The sequence below is a fragment of the Saccostrea echinata genome, unplaced genomic scaffold (genome assembly GCF_033153115.1).
Source record: "Saccostrea echinata isolate AGI-Se365-2 ecotype Australia unplaced genomic scaffold, CSIRO_AGI_Sech_v1 ptg000042l, whole genome shotgun sequence".
Classification (NCBI taxonomy): Eukaryota; Metazoa; Mollusca; class Bivalvia; order Ostreida; family Ostreidae; genus Saccostrea; species Saccostrea echinata.
The window spans coordinates 1,304,379-1,321,423 of NW_026889791.1; the positions used below are offsets into that span (position 1 = coordinate 1,304,379).

Below are 17,045 nucleotides of genomic sequence, written 5' to 3' on the forward strand. Positions count from 1 at the left end.
ACGCTCAATATTCACTTATGATAGGTGTTACATGATGAAACTCAATCAACAACCCAAGAAAAACAATAAAAATATTTGACCTTAGATAGTTAGGTATTTGCAAAATTACTCTAAAGATAACTTTCATTGTTGCCATGGTAACAGAGTGTAACCATGCAAAATTTGTTGCTCAGATTCGGTTAATGCTACTATCTTGAGGAAAAACAATAACATTCATGACAGGCACATTTACATACATTGATAAAGTTTGTTGAAAAACTTAATACTGTTGCTATGATTACCAAAAAGTGAAAATATTCGATTTTGTTAATTTTATATTGATATTAAACCCTATGTGCCAACTTTTTGCTCCAGTTATAGATTGGTTGTAGTCAAAATTGAAAGTCAGGTAAGTTGTTCATAAATATCAATCATAAAAGTTTTTGGAATCTACATACAAGGGTACGTATCCAAGGAAACAGAATATTTTTCAATTTTTTAGGCATATTTTTTTTCGTCTAATTTCCATAGCAACGCTCTATTTAAAGAATCGAATTTGAATTTTTTGAAATGTGAAAATTAGGGTCACCCCAATGCCTTTAAAAATTGATCATCAGTTATATAGGGAAATGCTTTTTAAAAAGATAGGATGAGATTAAAACACTAAAAGAGTCAATTTAAAATCCCTTCGTTGTATTAAAACCATGGAACCATTGCCAACCTGTAAGAATGAAATATATAGAGATAACGAACAGTATTCAAGCTCAAAAGTCCATTAAACAATGCAAAATAGGAGCAGAGCAAACACGGACCTCCAAACATCAGAGGTGGGATCAGGTGCCATGGAGGAGTGAGCATCCTCTGCCGACCGGTCACACCCGCCGTGTGCTCCTTGTCATGATCGGGAAATAAGAGGGAAAATAGAAATATCAGATTTCGTCCTTGGTATATGTTACAAGGATCTTTTGTCTATTATTTGCTTGCATTTCAATCTATAATTGTCTTTATTCTTAAGTGTATCACTTTTTAAATTAAATGAACAAAATTATTACTTATGAATAATTTGTTTCCATAGTAACGTGTATAATTATTGATTTACCAAACATGTTTATCATGCATTCAAGACATCAGGCCTTCAACTTTTAGAAACAGTCATTGCCACTTGTTTGCTTTGCTGCAAACATTAACTGTAGGACTCTGAACATGTTGAAAAATGCCATTTTTTAAACTTTTGGACATGTTGCTATGGTAACCATGACACGTAGCAACCAATTTTTGCCTGACTTAAGTTTACAGTATCAAAGACTCTTATCATAGAGAGTTTGGAGAAATTCTGAGACTATGAGTGCCACAGCTCCTATATAAAAGTTCAAGTCATTACAGAGAATGGCTCTTAAATATTTTGATACAAGTATATTTGAGTAAAATGTGCTGTAAAAATGGAACATACATAGCCCGGGAATTGCAAATTCACATTTAAATATGCAACACATTAAGTCCTCTTAAAAGAAAATGTTTAATTCATTTTTTTTTTTACAAAAATCAACAGAATAATTGACATGGAACCCAGATTGAAATGTCAAAATGAGGAAATTTGAACCGGCGGTTTGAGATATATTGGCGAGTTTAAATAAATCAAATGCAAAAAAAAATGTAAATAATTCAGTAGATGACTCACTATCTTTGACCTTTGACCTCTTAATATGACCTTGACCATTATTGTAGAAAAAGAATGGAGACTCCTTATCATTATGTCCAAATATTAGGTCTCTACTATAAATGGATCAACTCACTTTGCATTTAATAACAGACTGTCATATGGCATGTAGATATGATTTGTTGATAGCATACACACGATCCAAAAATGTAGGCTCCCGAATGAACAATATATAGGATCTCTTTACTTTTTCTTCAGAATATGGTGAAAACATGTCACAGCTTATTTTTCTTACAAAGATCCTTGATTATTGACTTTATAGTGAAATCATTCTTTTTTTCTGGTGAACTTTATAAGATATGCGTTAAAAGATTTCATAGGTGTTGTGTACTGCCTTAAATATCAAGCAATTTTTTTGTGTTCTCCTACCCATTTCTCCGATCCCTTACATTAAAAGTATGTCAAAAGATAACGCTGACGTCACCATTAGAATTGATTGTTTACCGATCCTGAATAAACAATTATATCAGAGTTATCTTGCTCATATCAACAACACAGTCATCTAAAGGGAGGCAACACAGTTGTCAACCTGTGCGTGGAGGAGACTTCATTGATTATCTCCCTGCACGTGACATGCTCTAAACCAATCAGATTGACTGTATAATTCTGAAGGATAACAATATTAATTAAGTAATCAGGTTCACTGATTATCATCAAGATCAGTTAATATAAAGGTTCAATTCATGACAAACAAGATGAGGTTCACTTTTTTTAAAGGTGATTATTGTACACAACAACAACAAAAATGGTTTTAAAAATATATATCTATTTATACAGACGCCCGGGAGATGATAATCATTACAGCACCGATGGTTTATGTATGTACATTTTTTATAAGGCAACATATGTAACAGAAATCCAATCCATTTTTCATAGTCACACTTGACTGTGTCTGAAAAAAGAGATAAATATATATATTTATTACATATTACAAGTAACGAGGTTTGACGGCAATTACCTAATAATGGTCAAAAACGGAAGACTGGATCCTTACCCTTTCTGGAAAACACGAGAAAACAAAAGACAGAGAAAGTCCCAATTCTGTCATACTTACTTTATATTTGATTTTGTCTTCAAAATAATGACAAATTTTTGAATTTCATAACTGAGAAATATACAGTAAAACTCGCTTATAAGAAATCCAGGTAAAAGAAAATCTTAATTACCTTGCTCAGTTGAGTCTTTTATTTTTTAGCTGAAACAAAAAAAAAAGTAAATGAAAATTCATCTCCTTCTGCATTAAACATTTTCTTATGTCTTTTAATAATTCATTTTATTTTTGCTGAATTTCTCAGGATGTTTTTATAGTCATTATTCATAAATTTTTCTTTTTTTATCGAAAAAAAATCAAATGTAATGGTGAAACAATATGTATAAATAAATAGATAAAAGATAAATAAAAAAAGACATTTTTTTCAGATTTTACTACAATAAGAATAAAAGGTTATGTGTGAAAAGAAGAACAAGAATACAGATTATTATGAATTTTTTAGTTTGATTGAAATTAATTTTGCTTCTTAAAAGGGAAAAGGGTGCTTCTTTGTAAAATATGAACTTTCAATTTCAACATATATATATATATATATATATATATATATATATATATATATATATATATATATATATATATATATATATATTTAAAAAGTATGCAACCCTTTTACCTTAGGCAAATATCAAAATTACTGTCACCAAATGAAGGAAAAAGTTGTTAGAACATTCTTGGTGTTTCATAATACATGTACATGAAACAGGAACATATTAAAATAACGGTGTATACACAAGTTTCTCACAGTGAAATACATGAAATAAGCAAACTGTATACGGCAATTTGAAGTGAAATGAATTTGGATATATCTAGCGTGTAGGATGTGCAGTGCATGAATGAGGTACTAATATAATAAATGTAAAGATGTTGTACTTTTTTCAAGTTGTTTCATTTACAATTATTCTGCCGCCATATCAAAATATTTAAGGTATCGAATGGACCATTATGACAGGGATTTTTTTTCTATTTCATTGTGGGGGAGGGAGGGGTCTCAAATATACAGATATGTATTATATCATCATTTTGACATTACATTGTCATATCTCAAGTGGTTTTGACATTGCACTCCCAAATTTCAAGTCGTTTACATTTTCCTTCTACCAAATTGGCGCAGGTCATTAACTTCTTAAAAATAACAATGATAATAATGATAACCATGCAATGCAAAAAAATGTCATAAAACAAATTTGTATTAAGAGTGGACATCCTTGAAGATAAGCTTGTGACCTTAGACAAAAAGCATGTGTGCAATACAAGATTTAACAGATTGTTTTATATTTCCTTACTATAGTCACCATCGCCATCTGTCAGTAAGAAAACAAACGTAAAATTTAGTGATTGAAATTCTTTTTTTAACCATCTATACGATAATTATTCCTGTTGCATTGTGTGGAGCTATTAGTGACATCAATATTACACCTCATTTTTAGGGTATATTGTAATTAGCATGCAGGGAGCAAAAAAAAAGTTGTGTACACAAAGTGGAATATATTAAATCATCTTCGATGTTGAATTAAGTATTGCATGACATCTATAGTGAGACCGACTTCAATAATAACAGAAGATATCCTGCTTATATTCAAATCTAGTTTACAAACTAATTCATGATTAATTGATTGTATGTATATTAAACTCCCATTCGAGAGTTTTTCATTCATAAAGGGACGTTTTTCCATCCTCCAAAGAATGAATATTTTCGTTAAGCGTTAGACATATTCAAGAAATACTTGATGGAATGCATAATATCACCGACTTTGTAGTCAAAATGTACCATATGGAAATATCGGGAAAATGCAAATACTATGTTCACTCTTGTTTCAAATAGTAATTTTTTTTTTGTGTACATATAATAGTTATATCACTATATAATTCAGCAAAAATAGTTTGATACAAGAGCGATGGAAGTTAATTGAAAATTAAGAAGAGGAAAGATCGTGCATCTAATAAATATTCAAAGACAAGAGAAGAGCTTGTATATATTTTTCTACAGGAAACATCTACTTAAATACTACAAAACTAAGAGTTTTAAAGGGGAGGATGAATCTCCTACAAGAATACTTGTCTACATTCCCCTAATTATTCACACTACTTATTCTCACCAACTCAATTTATGCATATTGGATTTGAGGATCTTTATGCATATGCAAATTTATTCATTGAATATCCTGCAGCTGGACCTCCTATTGCTTGGACGGGTTGAATTGGAAAGGGGGCAGGGCCTGACATAATGGCGGGACCACCAGCATGGATTCCAGCTCCTCCCCCTATAAAACCTCCTCCTATGGAGGCCACAGGACCACCTGCGTGAATTCCAGCCCCTCCAAAGCCACCTCCAATAGAAGCGACTGGACCACCTACATGAATACCAGGTCCACCTCCTATTGAGGCCACGGGGCCACCTCCTCCTATGAAACCTCCTCCAATGGCACCTCCTGGGCCGCCGCCAATTAAACCAGCCCCGCCCCCTATGAATCCCCCTCCTTCTTTACCTTTGGAGTCTGTTGTGTGTTTTCAGAGAGTAATTATATTGCGCAAAAATTCCATATGTATTAAAAATATTGTTTACAATTTAAACTTCCTATTTCATCCTTTTGTTTTATTGCTTGGTTCACATATTTGTTATCTTCAAATACTTAAGTATTTTTAATCTCTAGAACAATTAAAGCTTGAAAAAGAAATTCGCTCATTTGAATATCTTTTTCTCAAATCAAAAAATACATTCATTGTGTATTCTTAAATGCCCAATGTAAAAAATAAATATATCTTTGTGTATCATGATTTATGGCGGTTAACTAATCTTACAAAAGGAATCCTTCCAAGGTTAAAATTTGAATTAGGATCGTATTCTTGTCTCATGACTATAGGAAGAATCGATTTCAGTTCATAAGAATGCCAAAAAGCGAAGTAAATCGCAAATGATTAAGAGAATGTAAAAACTTACCATAACCACCGTGGGCCTTAGCAACGGGGACGTGGATTTTCTTCCTATCAATAACGGGAAATTCAACTCCAACAGTCTTTACATTTGCAACTGAAAGAGATTAGACAAAAATATAAAGATTTAAAGATTAGGAGGAACAAGGTGTAAAATGTTGCAATATTACAAACCATACAGTACCACCTAAGAGGTGTTACGTTTTCACATAGTATACCTGCGACGGGCTCTGAAAAATAAAAGAAAACAAAAATTAGACATTACATTAGAACCAATAATCCATTAAAAATATTGTTAATTTCTATCACATGTATACTCCTTTATCCAGTGGATATAGTCAAATGATATTGTTATCAAATCCTCAGTTGTGGTCTCACAGTAAACGAATTTGATATAAGGATGAATTCATTATAACCCTATTTGGTGTAACTGTGTTACACTGTACCTTTCCTGACCCTGTGGATGTGTTTGAAGATGTCTACTGGGATCTTTTTGACGACCAGTCTGGGTTGTGGAACGTTCTTGAACACTATGAGGAATAGAAGTTAAAACCTTGTAAAACGTGTTAATTCAGAGTACAGTGAACCTTCTGTCATCTGGACCTTTCTCCGTTGAAATAAAATTTGTAGAGAACAGAATAAATTATATCTACCAATTATGTAATAAGTGATAAGCTTCATTAACCTGGACGATCCGCTATTTAAAATAACGCCCAGGTTAACAGGCTAGGGCTGTACAATATAATGGTAGATACTAAATTTAATCTCAATGTCAACTAAAAAGAATCTCAAAAAAAAAAGAGATTTACAAAAGGACCTTTTTACATTGTTCAAGCATTGTACAAATCATTCATTTGAAAAAAGGTTATAAAGATTACTAGATCCTCTGTGATCTTGCTAGGTTTTTTTTTTTCTTTTTGGGATGCCAAGATTTCCTAAATATTACAAAAACAATACAAAAAAATTCAAAAGAACATTTAAGTGGGTAACTTACCATGCTCAGTAATTGGCACTGGGACGGGCTGTTTCTCTGAAAGGTAAAATTAAAAAAATTAATTTATTAAGTTCATTTCTAAAATGACCATCAGTAAAATACTTTTTAAAGATGATAAAATATGTTTTAGAGATAAACCAGGGACAATGGTGTGTTACTGGTTTTAAAGAAGAAATGTTTTTGCTATTGCACCATCATGTTCTTTCTAATTCCATTTAGATGCAGAGTGTAAATATGAATATAACAATATTACACTCTTATTAATGATAGAAAATATAACTTTATCTTTTTTCTAATATTTGATTAGCAAGTGTTATCATGGTTTCAAACAAACACAAATTACTAATCCTAACTTTTTTCACTACATTATTGTGTCGACTGCAGAGGAGAGCGACACTAAGGGATTTTGCCCGGCGTCTATTTCTTTGTCCGTTTGTCACATCTTATATCTCGAGAACTGTACGGGGTAAGGATTTGATATTTTGCACATTTATTGCTTGGAACTACAGCTTTTTTTAAATGACCATGGTTACCGACTTCCTGACCCCTGACCTTGACCTTTGACCTTCTCTTCCAAATATTTTATAATACCGATAAACAGCATATTTTTCACATTTAAGAGGTAAGTCTACGCTATTTAGTGTGTGCACTGTTTGTCATAAAACATAACGAAAAATACCAGCGTTAGAATCCACTTGACCTTGACCTTTGATCTACTTTGCAAAAAATACTCTGGAAGCTTAATTTTACGTATGTCTTTTGAATTTTGAAAGGAGGGAAGGGGTTTTATTAATTAGCATTCATTAGACCTCATGATACTGCACTTTGAAACTGTATGCCGATAAGTTTTCACACAAACTTATAATTAAATACTATAAAAATACATCGGCATCGGTATTCTTCAATTGATCGTGTAGGATCACAATTGCAGTAAAGACAGAGTGAAATCTCATTTTGAGTGTTGTTGGAATCACGTATAAATAAAATGAAAAATAGTTATTTCTAAAAATTTCAATTTAATTTTTCATTTGAGGTTTGAGGAACTATACTTTCTTGTCAGATTCTATTGCAGTCTTATACTATCCGTGAATTTTGTTTTCTTTCCAGACAAAACAAATGCCTGAACTATAATGCTAGTAATAAATAAATAGTTGACCACTTTTAGACACATGCGTTCTTTGGAACACTCTTGTTTAGTTGTTGTTGTTGTTTTTTTTTTTTTTTTTTTTTTTGGGGGGGGGGGGTATTTTCCTTCAAGAAATACATTTGATCCATTAATATTAAGATCCATTTACTATTGGCAGAACATAATAAAAGTTTGTAAACTGACTATCAAAATAAAATAAAGGCTGCTATATTTAATCTAGCTATAAATATTAATTATTTTGTAATCATGGAGCTTTTATTCATTGTTATCTCAGTTTTTGCATGTCATATGTACTAATTGTGACGCTTTCTTTATTTTTGGTAATTCTTGTCATACTTACTAATTGTGACTCTTTCCTCGAACACTGGTTTGGGTCTGAATACTGAAAATGAATTTTAATAATGATTAAATTCATAACTTTAAAAACAAAAAAGTGAACACAGTCTATTATGGAAATGTAAACGAAAGATTTCTGAATTCAAAATATATGTATAATTATTAAACTAAAAGTCATTGTACAGTAAAACTCAATTATACGGTATTCACTGGGACTTCGAATTTTAATTCGTTTGAGCTGCGAGAATCTTTATATCTGAATAAAGGAGCATAGTGAAAAATTGACTATGGGATTCCTCATAACCGGGCATTCCTATTAACCAAGTTCTTAATAACCTAGTTTCACCGTAATTCTTAATTACATGCACTGTTCATTGAGCAAACGTCCTTACTTTTATTTTCTTTGAAAACAGTCTTCTTTTTGATAACAATTTTTGGGTACGGTTGATCAACATGTACTGGTCTGACGACTGAAAGAGAAGTAAAATGAAAGTAAAAATAAAAGTCAATCCGAAAGCAAAAGATATTATTGATATTAAAATTAAAAATCAATGGAAGACATTCTACTAATTCCTTCTTTTGACCTTCAAAGATTAACCTTATATGTTTAAAGAATGAATTTTCAAATTAAACAACAATTAGATAAATTAATTAATTTTGTTGAAGTCAGAAAGAATGTTGTTAAGCTCTGTTTGTTGCCTTCGGTTAAATGGTTTCACCTGTTCTGACTTTGTGGATTGGAGTTGGGACATCGACTGAAAAGAGATAAACGAAAAATGTATAAAAGATCCAACCTTTATTAAATCCCAAGGTTTCTTTACATGGTTTATTGATAAAAAATAAAAAAAAAAAAAAAAAAACAATCGTGCCAAAAGAGATATACATGCAATCTCATGTCATCTTTTATTAAAATGCAAATTGCAAATTTTGTGCTGCATTAAGTTTATTTTGGCATAACAAGAATCAACAATTAAAAAAAAATCACATCATTCTTCAAATTTACCTGTTTTGTGTACATCGAATTTCTTAACAACTTCAACTGGCTTGATAACTGAAGAGAAAAGAAATTGCAAATCAAAATGTATTTTTTAGTCTTTGTGTGTGTGTGTGTGTTCTTTGGGGTATATATTGTATTTTGTAGTTGTGGTCGAAAAGTCATATCTGCATGAAATTAGGCAAACATTACTGAAATATAGAGTTATCTTTTTATTTCTCTCTCTCTCTCTCTTAAGGAAGGGAGGATGACAAGGGTTTGTTTTCTATTATACAGCAGTATAAAAAAAAATAAATAACTTTACAGAATTAAAAAGGTTATACATGTACAGCTTATAAATTCTACTTACTTGTGTGCTTCCTGATGAATGGTTTGTCATAAATGTCTGAAATTGAAAATATAAATCAAGGTCACATCTGGCAAATGGTGATAGCGATAAAATGTAAGCCAATGTGATATTTTGAAACATAAAATTGTGACAATAAAATTCAAGGTTACTTATTGTAAAGGGTTATATATTTACTATACGTATTTAAACCAAAGTGATTCTTAGATATTTTTATGCCCCCGTAATCGAAGATTCGGGGCATATAGTTTTAGCCCTGTCCGTTTGTCTGCCTCTGTCTGTCTGTCCGCAAAAACTTTAATCTTGCCAGTAACTTTTGATTGGTTGGAGCTATGGCTTTCATATTTCACATGTGTATTTCTTGTTACAAAACCCTTCTTTGGTACCATTATACTTTGCCTTTTGACCTTGACCTTGGAGTTTGACCCACTTTTGCAAAATGTTATGAGACTTTAACCTTGGCCATAACTTTTGAACGGTTGAAGCTAGGGCTTTCAACCTTCAGATGTGTATTCCTTGTTACACGACCTTCCTTTAAAATCCAACAACGTTGACCCATTTGACCTGTATCTTGGAGTTTGACCTACTGTTGTAAAAAATATAACCTTGGCCATAACTTTTGAACAAATTGTGCTAGGGCTTTCATACTTCACATGTGTATTTCGTGTGACAAGACCTTCCTTTTGATACCAACAGCTTTGATCCTTTGACCTCGACCTTGGAGTTTGACCTACTTTAATTTTGAAAACCTTTTACCTATGACTTTTGAACAGTTAGTGCTCGAGTTTTTATACTTCACATGTGTATTTCTTGTGACAAGTCCATCCTTGAAATCCAACATCTTTGACCCTTTGACCTTGACCCTAGAGTTTGACCTATTTTTTGAAAAACTTTAACCTCTGTCATAACTTTTAAACAGTTAATGCTTTCAAACTTCACATATGCATTCCTTGTGACAAGAACTTCCTTCAAACACCAACATCTTTGACCCTTTAACCTTGACCTTGGAGTTTGACCTACTTTTGAAAAACTTAAAGTTTGGTCATAACTTCTGATGTTAGGGCTTTCATACGTCACATGTAAATTTTTTGCGAAAAGACCTTTCTTTGGAGACCAACAGTTTTGACATTGACATTGACCTTGGAGTTTGACCTAGTTTTAAGAAATTTTAACCTTGGCCATACTATTTGAACGTTTTGTTCTAAGGTTTTCACATTTCACGATAATATGTATCACTTGTAACATTACCTTTTCTCGGGCACCATTTAACCTTGACCTTGCCGTTTTACTTAGTTTGAAAAAACAACTTTAACCTTTGCCTTAACTTTTTAACGGTTGGTGCTAGGGCTTTCATATTTCACAGGTATATTCCTCGAGAAAAGAATATACTTTGGGTACCTACATATTTGATCTCTTGACCTGAAGTTTGACTTGCATTTGAGAAGCTTTACCCTTCACTGCTATATGGGGGCATCAGTGTTTCGCAAACACATCTTGTATTTATTGTTAAACAATATTATAACAATATTAACAAGGTGGCTTAATGTAAGATGTAACTCTGTAACAGTACAAACTATGCAACATACAGTCAACACTTTATAATAAACTTTGTGGTCTATAATCAAAAGCAGTTAAGATCTTGTGATACATCGAGCTAAAATCTTTAAAATCAAAGAACTGTCAGCAATGAACTGGAATCAGTTAAATTACGATATTCTTGGACTATTGCGTTTTCAACTGGTGTTTTTTTTTCACCTTGGATTTGTGTGTTGGGGGGGGGGGGGGGGTAGGAGGTTGGGCGTTGGGGGCTTATCTAGTGTCATTTAGCTGGTTTAGTTTACTCACATTTCTGTACATGAACTTTGGTCTTTCTGATAATTTTTGGTCCTGAAAGAGAGAAAAAAAAAATAAAGGGTTATGATTTTTTGACAAAACAACTTAAATACAAGTCAATTTAAAAATGTTAACGTTGACGACTACCAAGCATTGATCCACTTTTAAGCATTCCAAAGAGTATGATGTATATTAATATATATGAACGACCTTTTTGGAATATCTTACAGAAAATATTTTTATGTTATGGTGTAAGCACACAAAATGTCCATGAAACAAAGAAAAAAACGTTATAATTATGTTAATTAATTGAATTTTGGGCGATTCAAAATAAAAAAAAAATCAGCTTCTGGCATACATGAAAACCTTGAAACTTACCGGAGGCATATCTGACAGTGGATTCCTTGTAATAGATCTCTTTGTAACACAAATTTCTCTTGAAATGCACGTGCATTTCATAGTAAACATTTTCTCCCAGGAAAACACCTCTGAATTTCATGTGAAACCTTCCGAGTAAAATTCAAGTGAGGCACGTGACCGTGTCATTTTGTTATACTTACTTGTGACAATTCTTGGTATCTCGTTGCGTATAACTTTGACCTCTTTCTGGACGACCGGAACTTGGTGGATAAGACCAACTGTAAGGCAGATTTAATTAATCATTAATAGGATTATAATCTGAGCAGATATCGGGAAATCTTAAAGCAGATTTATTTGATTTCGAGTTTAAATGAATGTAAAATTGGGCACTTAATTATTGTCTCCTTTTGTTAATGATAACCAGCTACATATTTATTCATTATTTCATTAATGCTCTAATTTTAAAGATTTAAAAAAACTCCTTAAAGAAAGGTATTCAGGCTTTTATTTTTGAATAGATTAAGAGAATTATTTTATGTTTGAGTCACTACTTACCATGCCTGTGCACGTCATGTGCTACCTCATGGACAGCCTGCTTAGCATGCGCTAAAAAAATACAAAACATAATATTAAGATCGCAATTTGATATTTTTGAAGAAATGCGTTTTTAAATTAAAAAAAAACACACTATAATACATTATTCGAATATAACTGTGAAAAAAAAATAAGTCTAATACTTACGCACTACATGCACGGATGGCTCTGAAAGGGAAACAGACTAAATATTAAAGTATTGTAAATCGTATTAGGCAGTGGATATGTAATGAATACTATAGAATTAATGTATCAGAATAAATTGAATAATCAAACCAAAGTCTGCTATTAATTGAAAGTATATTGAAGGAAATCGGATAATGTAGATAGTGGCTAACTATACATACCGAAAGTTCTTTTGTTACGAATATTTGAAAACAATTTCTGAGATTTATTAACAGGGCGAGAGGATGAAATGTTTGAAAATGAAGCAGATTTAATAGAGAAATCTGTTGATCAGGTGCTATTAGAAATGTGTGATCAATGGTAGAAAATGGACCTACATAGTACATTTCAAGGTGATTGTGATCTTACACTTTATCGTCAGCCTTGCTGGCAGCATTTTTTTTTCTCCATTTATGAAAAAATTGGGTCAATGCTGATCAATTTCATATTTTCCTACATAGCATATTGTAAAAAACGTACACGTGGCCTAATTACGGTCCGTAATGACTTGATATATTTATACGCAGTCACGATGCTTTGGGGACATAAAATACATATAAACCTGGCTGGGCATGCTTTTGTCACCGCATTCGATGTATATTTTGTTAATTGGCAATGGTAATAACGCAGCTGTTCGAGTTATCTCCCGTAGCACTTTTACTATGCTCCCTATTTAAGACAAACATAATAAAGTACGCAATGCCTTAAGGTCAAGATCTAGTAAATGACTTCAGACTAACTTTTTGGTGCTAGATCCATTATGATGTCATAATTAATTTTAACTTTCTTTTTCCCGTACTTTACGGCTTTAGTAGAATTTTGTAGAAAATAAAGTACTTTCCTGGAATTCAATTTGAAATCATGTGAAAAGTAATCCCGATACCTATATTCAATTTGATATTATTTTAAAGAAGAGGCCAAGAACATACAAATTATTGTTTTCTGAGAGACTGTAGGCAATCTGGATGTATTTCGTTGTCTGATATGAAAAAAATCTCCCGTATTCATGACTAGTTTTCTTAATTTTTCATTGAAAATGACAGTTTAAAATATGATTTTTCGTCTTGTTCATCTACAAATTACACCTTATTTGACCAAGCTAAAGTTATGAAGCACCATTCAAGGACTTTATTTCTCAAATTTGAGAAATCTGTAGGCACCCTTCGTTTACTAGATCTTGACCTTAAAAAGAATAAATATGTCCGAGTACATGTATCACTTTTTAAAGGAAACTATACGTGTAACAAACACATTTACTGACGACAATGTTCAGCTTTATAAACTTATTTCCTCAACCTTTTTTTAAATTGGATTTTTTGGAAAAGTGTGCGTGTGTGTGTTACATGTATTGAATGCGCGATAAATTAATTAGATCTTATGTTCTAATATAGCATTCACCGTGTTGCATTTGTAGATGATTTTGTACACACTTATGATAAACAAATATCATCAGAAAAGTAATGTTTTATCCGCAAATGATATAAAGCCTTTAATGACATAAAGCGTATTAATGACAGATACATGTAATTAGATAATATCGACCATTAATGATTTAAAAATAAGTTCGATAAAAATCAAAGTCACTCATTATTCGATGTTACAATTTGATCATTCATTGAAATTATTTTTTGTCGTCTTAAGTGCAAATGACATATAATAATTAGAGTATATACGATTATTGCAGCCCGGAGGACCGGGCTGCTCTATACATATAAGTTTAAGTGTTGGTATATGGGGATTAAGGTGGGAGTAGTTATTCAGAATTAAAGGTTTTCTAAACATTAAAAAGATTGTTAATCAGAATGTTCTTTCCCTTTATAAATTACGAGATACACAATAATTTTACTTCCATAAAGTGAATCTGTAAAAATATATATGTTTTTCATATTTAATATATAAAGTTGCTTATCATTTACTATCGAAAAAACGACAGGTCCCTTTTTTTAGAAGATCGAATTTTACTTATCGCATAAAAACGTAAAAATGTACTTTACACAGTTCGTGTTTTATATTCTTAAAGTGAAAGACATTTTTGAAAATAGGTGATGCATGTGTCTGGTTTCAAATTATATTTTATGCAGCCAACATTTACTTGAGAAATTGATAAAGTTTAAAATGGTAATCGTTTTTGTTCGATTTTCATCCGACTATAAGTTTTCAAAATATTCTCGACTATTGTCTCCATCATTTAGACGCATGCCTTTTTCATACATATCGAAGCGGTTTAATGATCAAAACTCATTTCCATTGTTTACTTTATTTATTTCCCGGGCGACAATTGATGGTTACATCAATGTTTTCTTGTTATTTAATGACTTAACTATGTGAAAGAAGTGTTAAATCGTTGTCATATTAATTAACTCTTAAGTACCTTTTTAACTGCATCAAGAAAGCATTGCTTTTAACATTTAATGTTTTACACACGGTGTACATCCGTAGCACAAGAGAATAATTATATAATATTTTCTATATGAAATTGTTAACATGACAGTTTTATTCTTTCTGGGCCGCTTACGCCAATGCTGACATAACGACATTCACAAGAACAAATGGCGTCTTGTACATAAACATGACATTATACCATGCATCAGATACGCTTCATTGCCCTGGGCCCCATACATCATTGAACACTGCAGCGTAATAAAATGCACAGAAGATATCAATTGATCATTTCACGCTTGGCTAATTTAACTTAAATACATTAGCATATTTTTGCCTAATTGCAGGTGCTAAATCCTTTTATCAGCCCGATTTCGTCGAATCGCTTGATTCGTGTGACCACTTTGCGACACATAAGTCATTCAGAAACTAGCTATGAAGAATGATGAATTATTTTCATTTACTAGTGTTGTTTTATTCAAATTGCACATAATTAATCCTCAGGTGATTTATTAAGCTTAACACAATAAGTTTATTTGACAATCCGTTTAATGAATTTGTTTTAAAAAGTAAAAAGACCCTTTTGAATATCCAATGATATGAAAGTGTGGAAATTGACGGGTCATTTAAGTTAGCTTGTTCTCTGAATGTCACTGCCAAAAACGGTTCTTGATCTTACATTTTACGACAATCGTGAAAACACTTACCGGCAAGAGCCCCGACTGAAAATTAAAAAAAAAAAATAACATTAAGCAAATTAATTTATCTTAATTAATATTTTCTTGTGAGCTATTAGAAAATGTCAAATCTCATAATGACAATGTTCTTTTTTTTCATAGCACAAAAATATGACATAGTATCTTAAGAAAATTAATGAATGGTAAATTAGGAGTATCATTGTTATCTATGCATGAATTTTTATTTTAAATTTGCAGTTTCCTTGTTTTCCATATCATACACGGAAATTAATAGTTGATTTTTTTTTCAAGGAGTTTTTCCCCTTTAAACATTAATTTTAATAAAGACCAGACTATTTTAAATTGATTTCAAATCTGCTTGCTGCTTCTTCATTATTCAGTTGATTTGATATGATATAATTGATTTGATGATATATACTTGCAGAATTTGGAGGGGAAAAAATAAATTGAAAATTGAACTTTATTATTATTTTTTTTTTTTTAAAATCAAACACCCCTTAATTCCTTTTTAATGCTCAAAATCCACAAACTGTCTCAACCATTCTTTAATCAATCACAATTTCAATAAAAAATAAATATTGGGAAAAAAATTAAATTTCAAAAATTTAATTGCATAATTAATACAGTTTTGAAAACTTACCAATAAGCGATAACAATAAGGCCGCAATCATGATCAACACACGCGGGTAAGGCAATGTCTATTTCAAGCCGTACAGCGCCGACTCACAACAATTGCTATATATACGTAGCTATTAATTGTCGACAACGACCTATCCATGGACCCGGATTCTCAGTAAGTTCCTTAAAACAACGCCCATTTTTCTGTGGTTTTCAAAGCTCCGCCCTGCACCTGATTTGCATAAACCGCACCAGTCGAAATGTTTATTGCTTATGAATATTCATCTGTTATCTCGAGGCCCGGTACAGGGTGACGGTAAAGTATTGAACTGAGTCTTATCACGTAGAACAGATTGTTTATGCATTAAATTAAATCAAAATGTATATCTTTCTTACTGGATAATGAATATAGATAAGACAGAATTTACTTTACTAAAAGGTATTTAAATATTGATTTAAAATGTTGAATCTATCACTTAAAAAATTAAGTAAATTTTGTTGTATTTGTTAACTTTTTGCATTCCATATTGTGTGGAAATCCGTTATATGCTGTCATTAGGTAATGTATTTAAAATGCCCTGAAGACATCTTATTTCTGTGTTAAATAGAACATATGTCCATTTGTCTTCATATCTTCAAGCTTAACATTAGCTGTAATGTGAATCTATAGATATTGTATCATTATCAACGAAAAAAAAATATTACGATAGATAATTTTACTTCTTTGATTTCAGAAGTATATACAACTCATGTGTGTGTATGTATTGTTAATATGTCATCCTATTTAAAAAATTGAAGGTTTTCAATTGTGTGGCATACATGTACTAAATCTGATTTCTCCTGAGATGCATAGTAGAAATTTCAGAGGTATGCGTATTTTTGGTATCATAAAGCTCAGCTCTT

General features: G+C 31.6%; 1 protein-coding gene across 2 annotated transcripts; it reads right to left on the bottom strand.

Moving 5' to 3' along the window:
* Nucleotides 1-2,442: 2,442 nt before the first annotated feature.
* Nucleotides 2,443-16,298, bottom strand: LOC133201124 (mantle protein-like). Of its 2 annotated transcripts, XM_061336906.1 has the most exons (18): nt 16,165-16,298; nt 15,534-15,548; nt 12,430-12,450; nt 12,244-12,294; nt 11,889-11,966; nt 11,341-11,382; nt 9,499-9,534; nt 9,159-9,206; nt 8,875-8,910; nt 8,548-8,625; nt 8,160-8,201; nt 6,673-6,708; nt 6,125-6,208; nt 5,897-5,908; nt 5,686-5,775; nt 4,031-4,048; nt 2,863-2,891; nt 2,443-2,588 (listed from the first exon to the last, which is right to left on the bottom strand). In XM_061336906.1, the coding sequence occupies exons 1-17, from the start codon at nt 16,193-16,195 to the stop codon at nt 2,881-2,883; spliced, it is 729 nt and encodes a 242-aa protein (XP_061192890.1). In that variant the 5' UTR covers nt 16,196-16,298; the 3' UTR covers nt 2,443-2,588; nt 2,863-2,880. The 2 variants fall into 2 exon arrangements, with proteins under 2 accessions (XP_061192890.1, XP_061192891.1); XM_061336907.1 differs by lacking the exon at nt 4,031-4,048.
* Between the last annotated feature and the right edge of the window lie 747 nt (nt 16,299-17,045).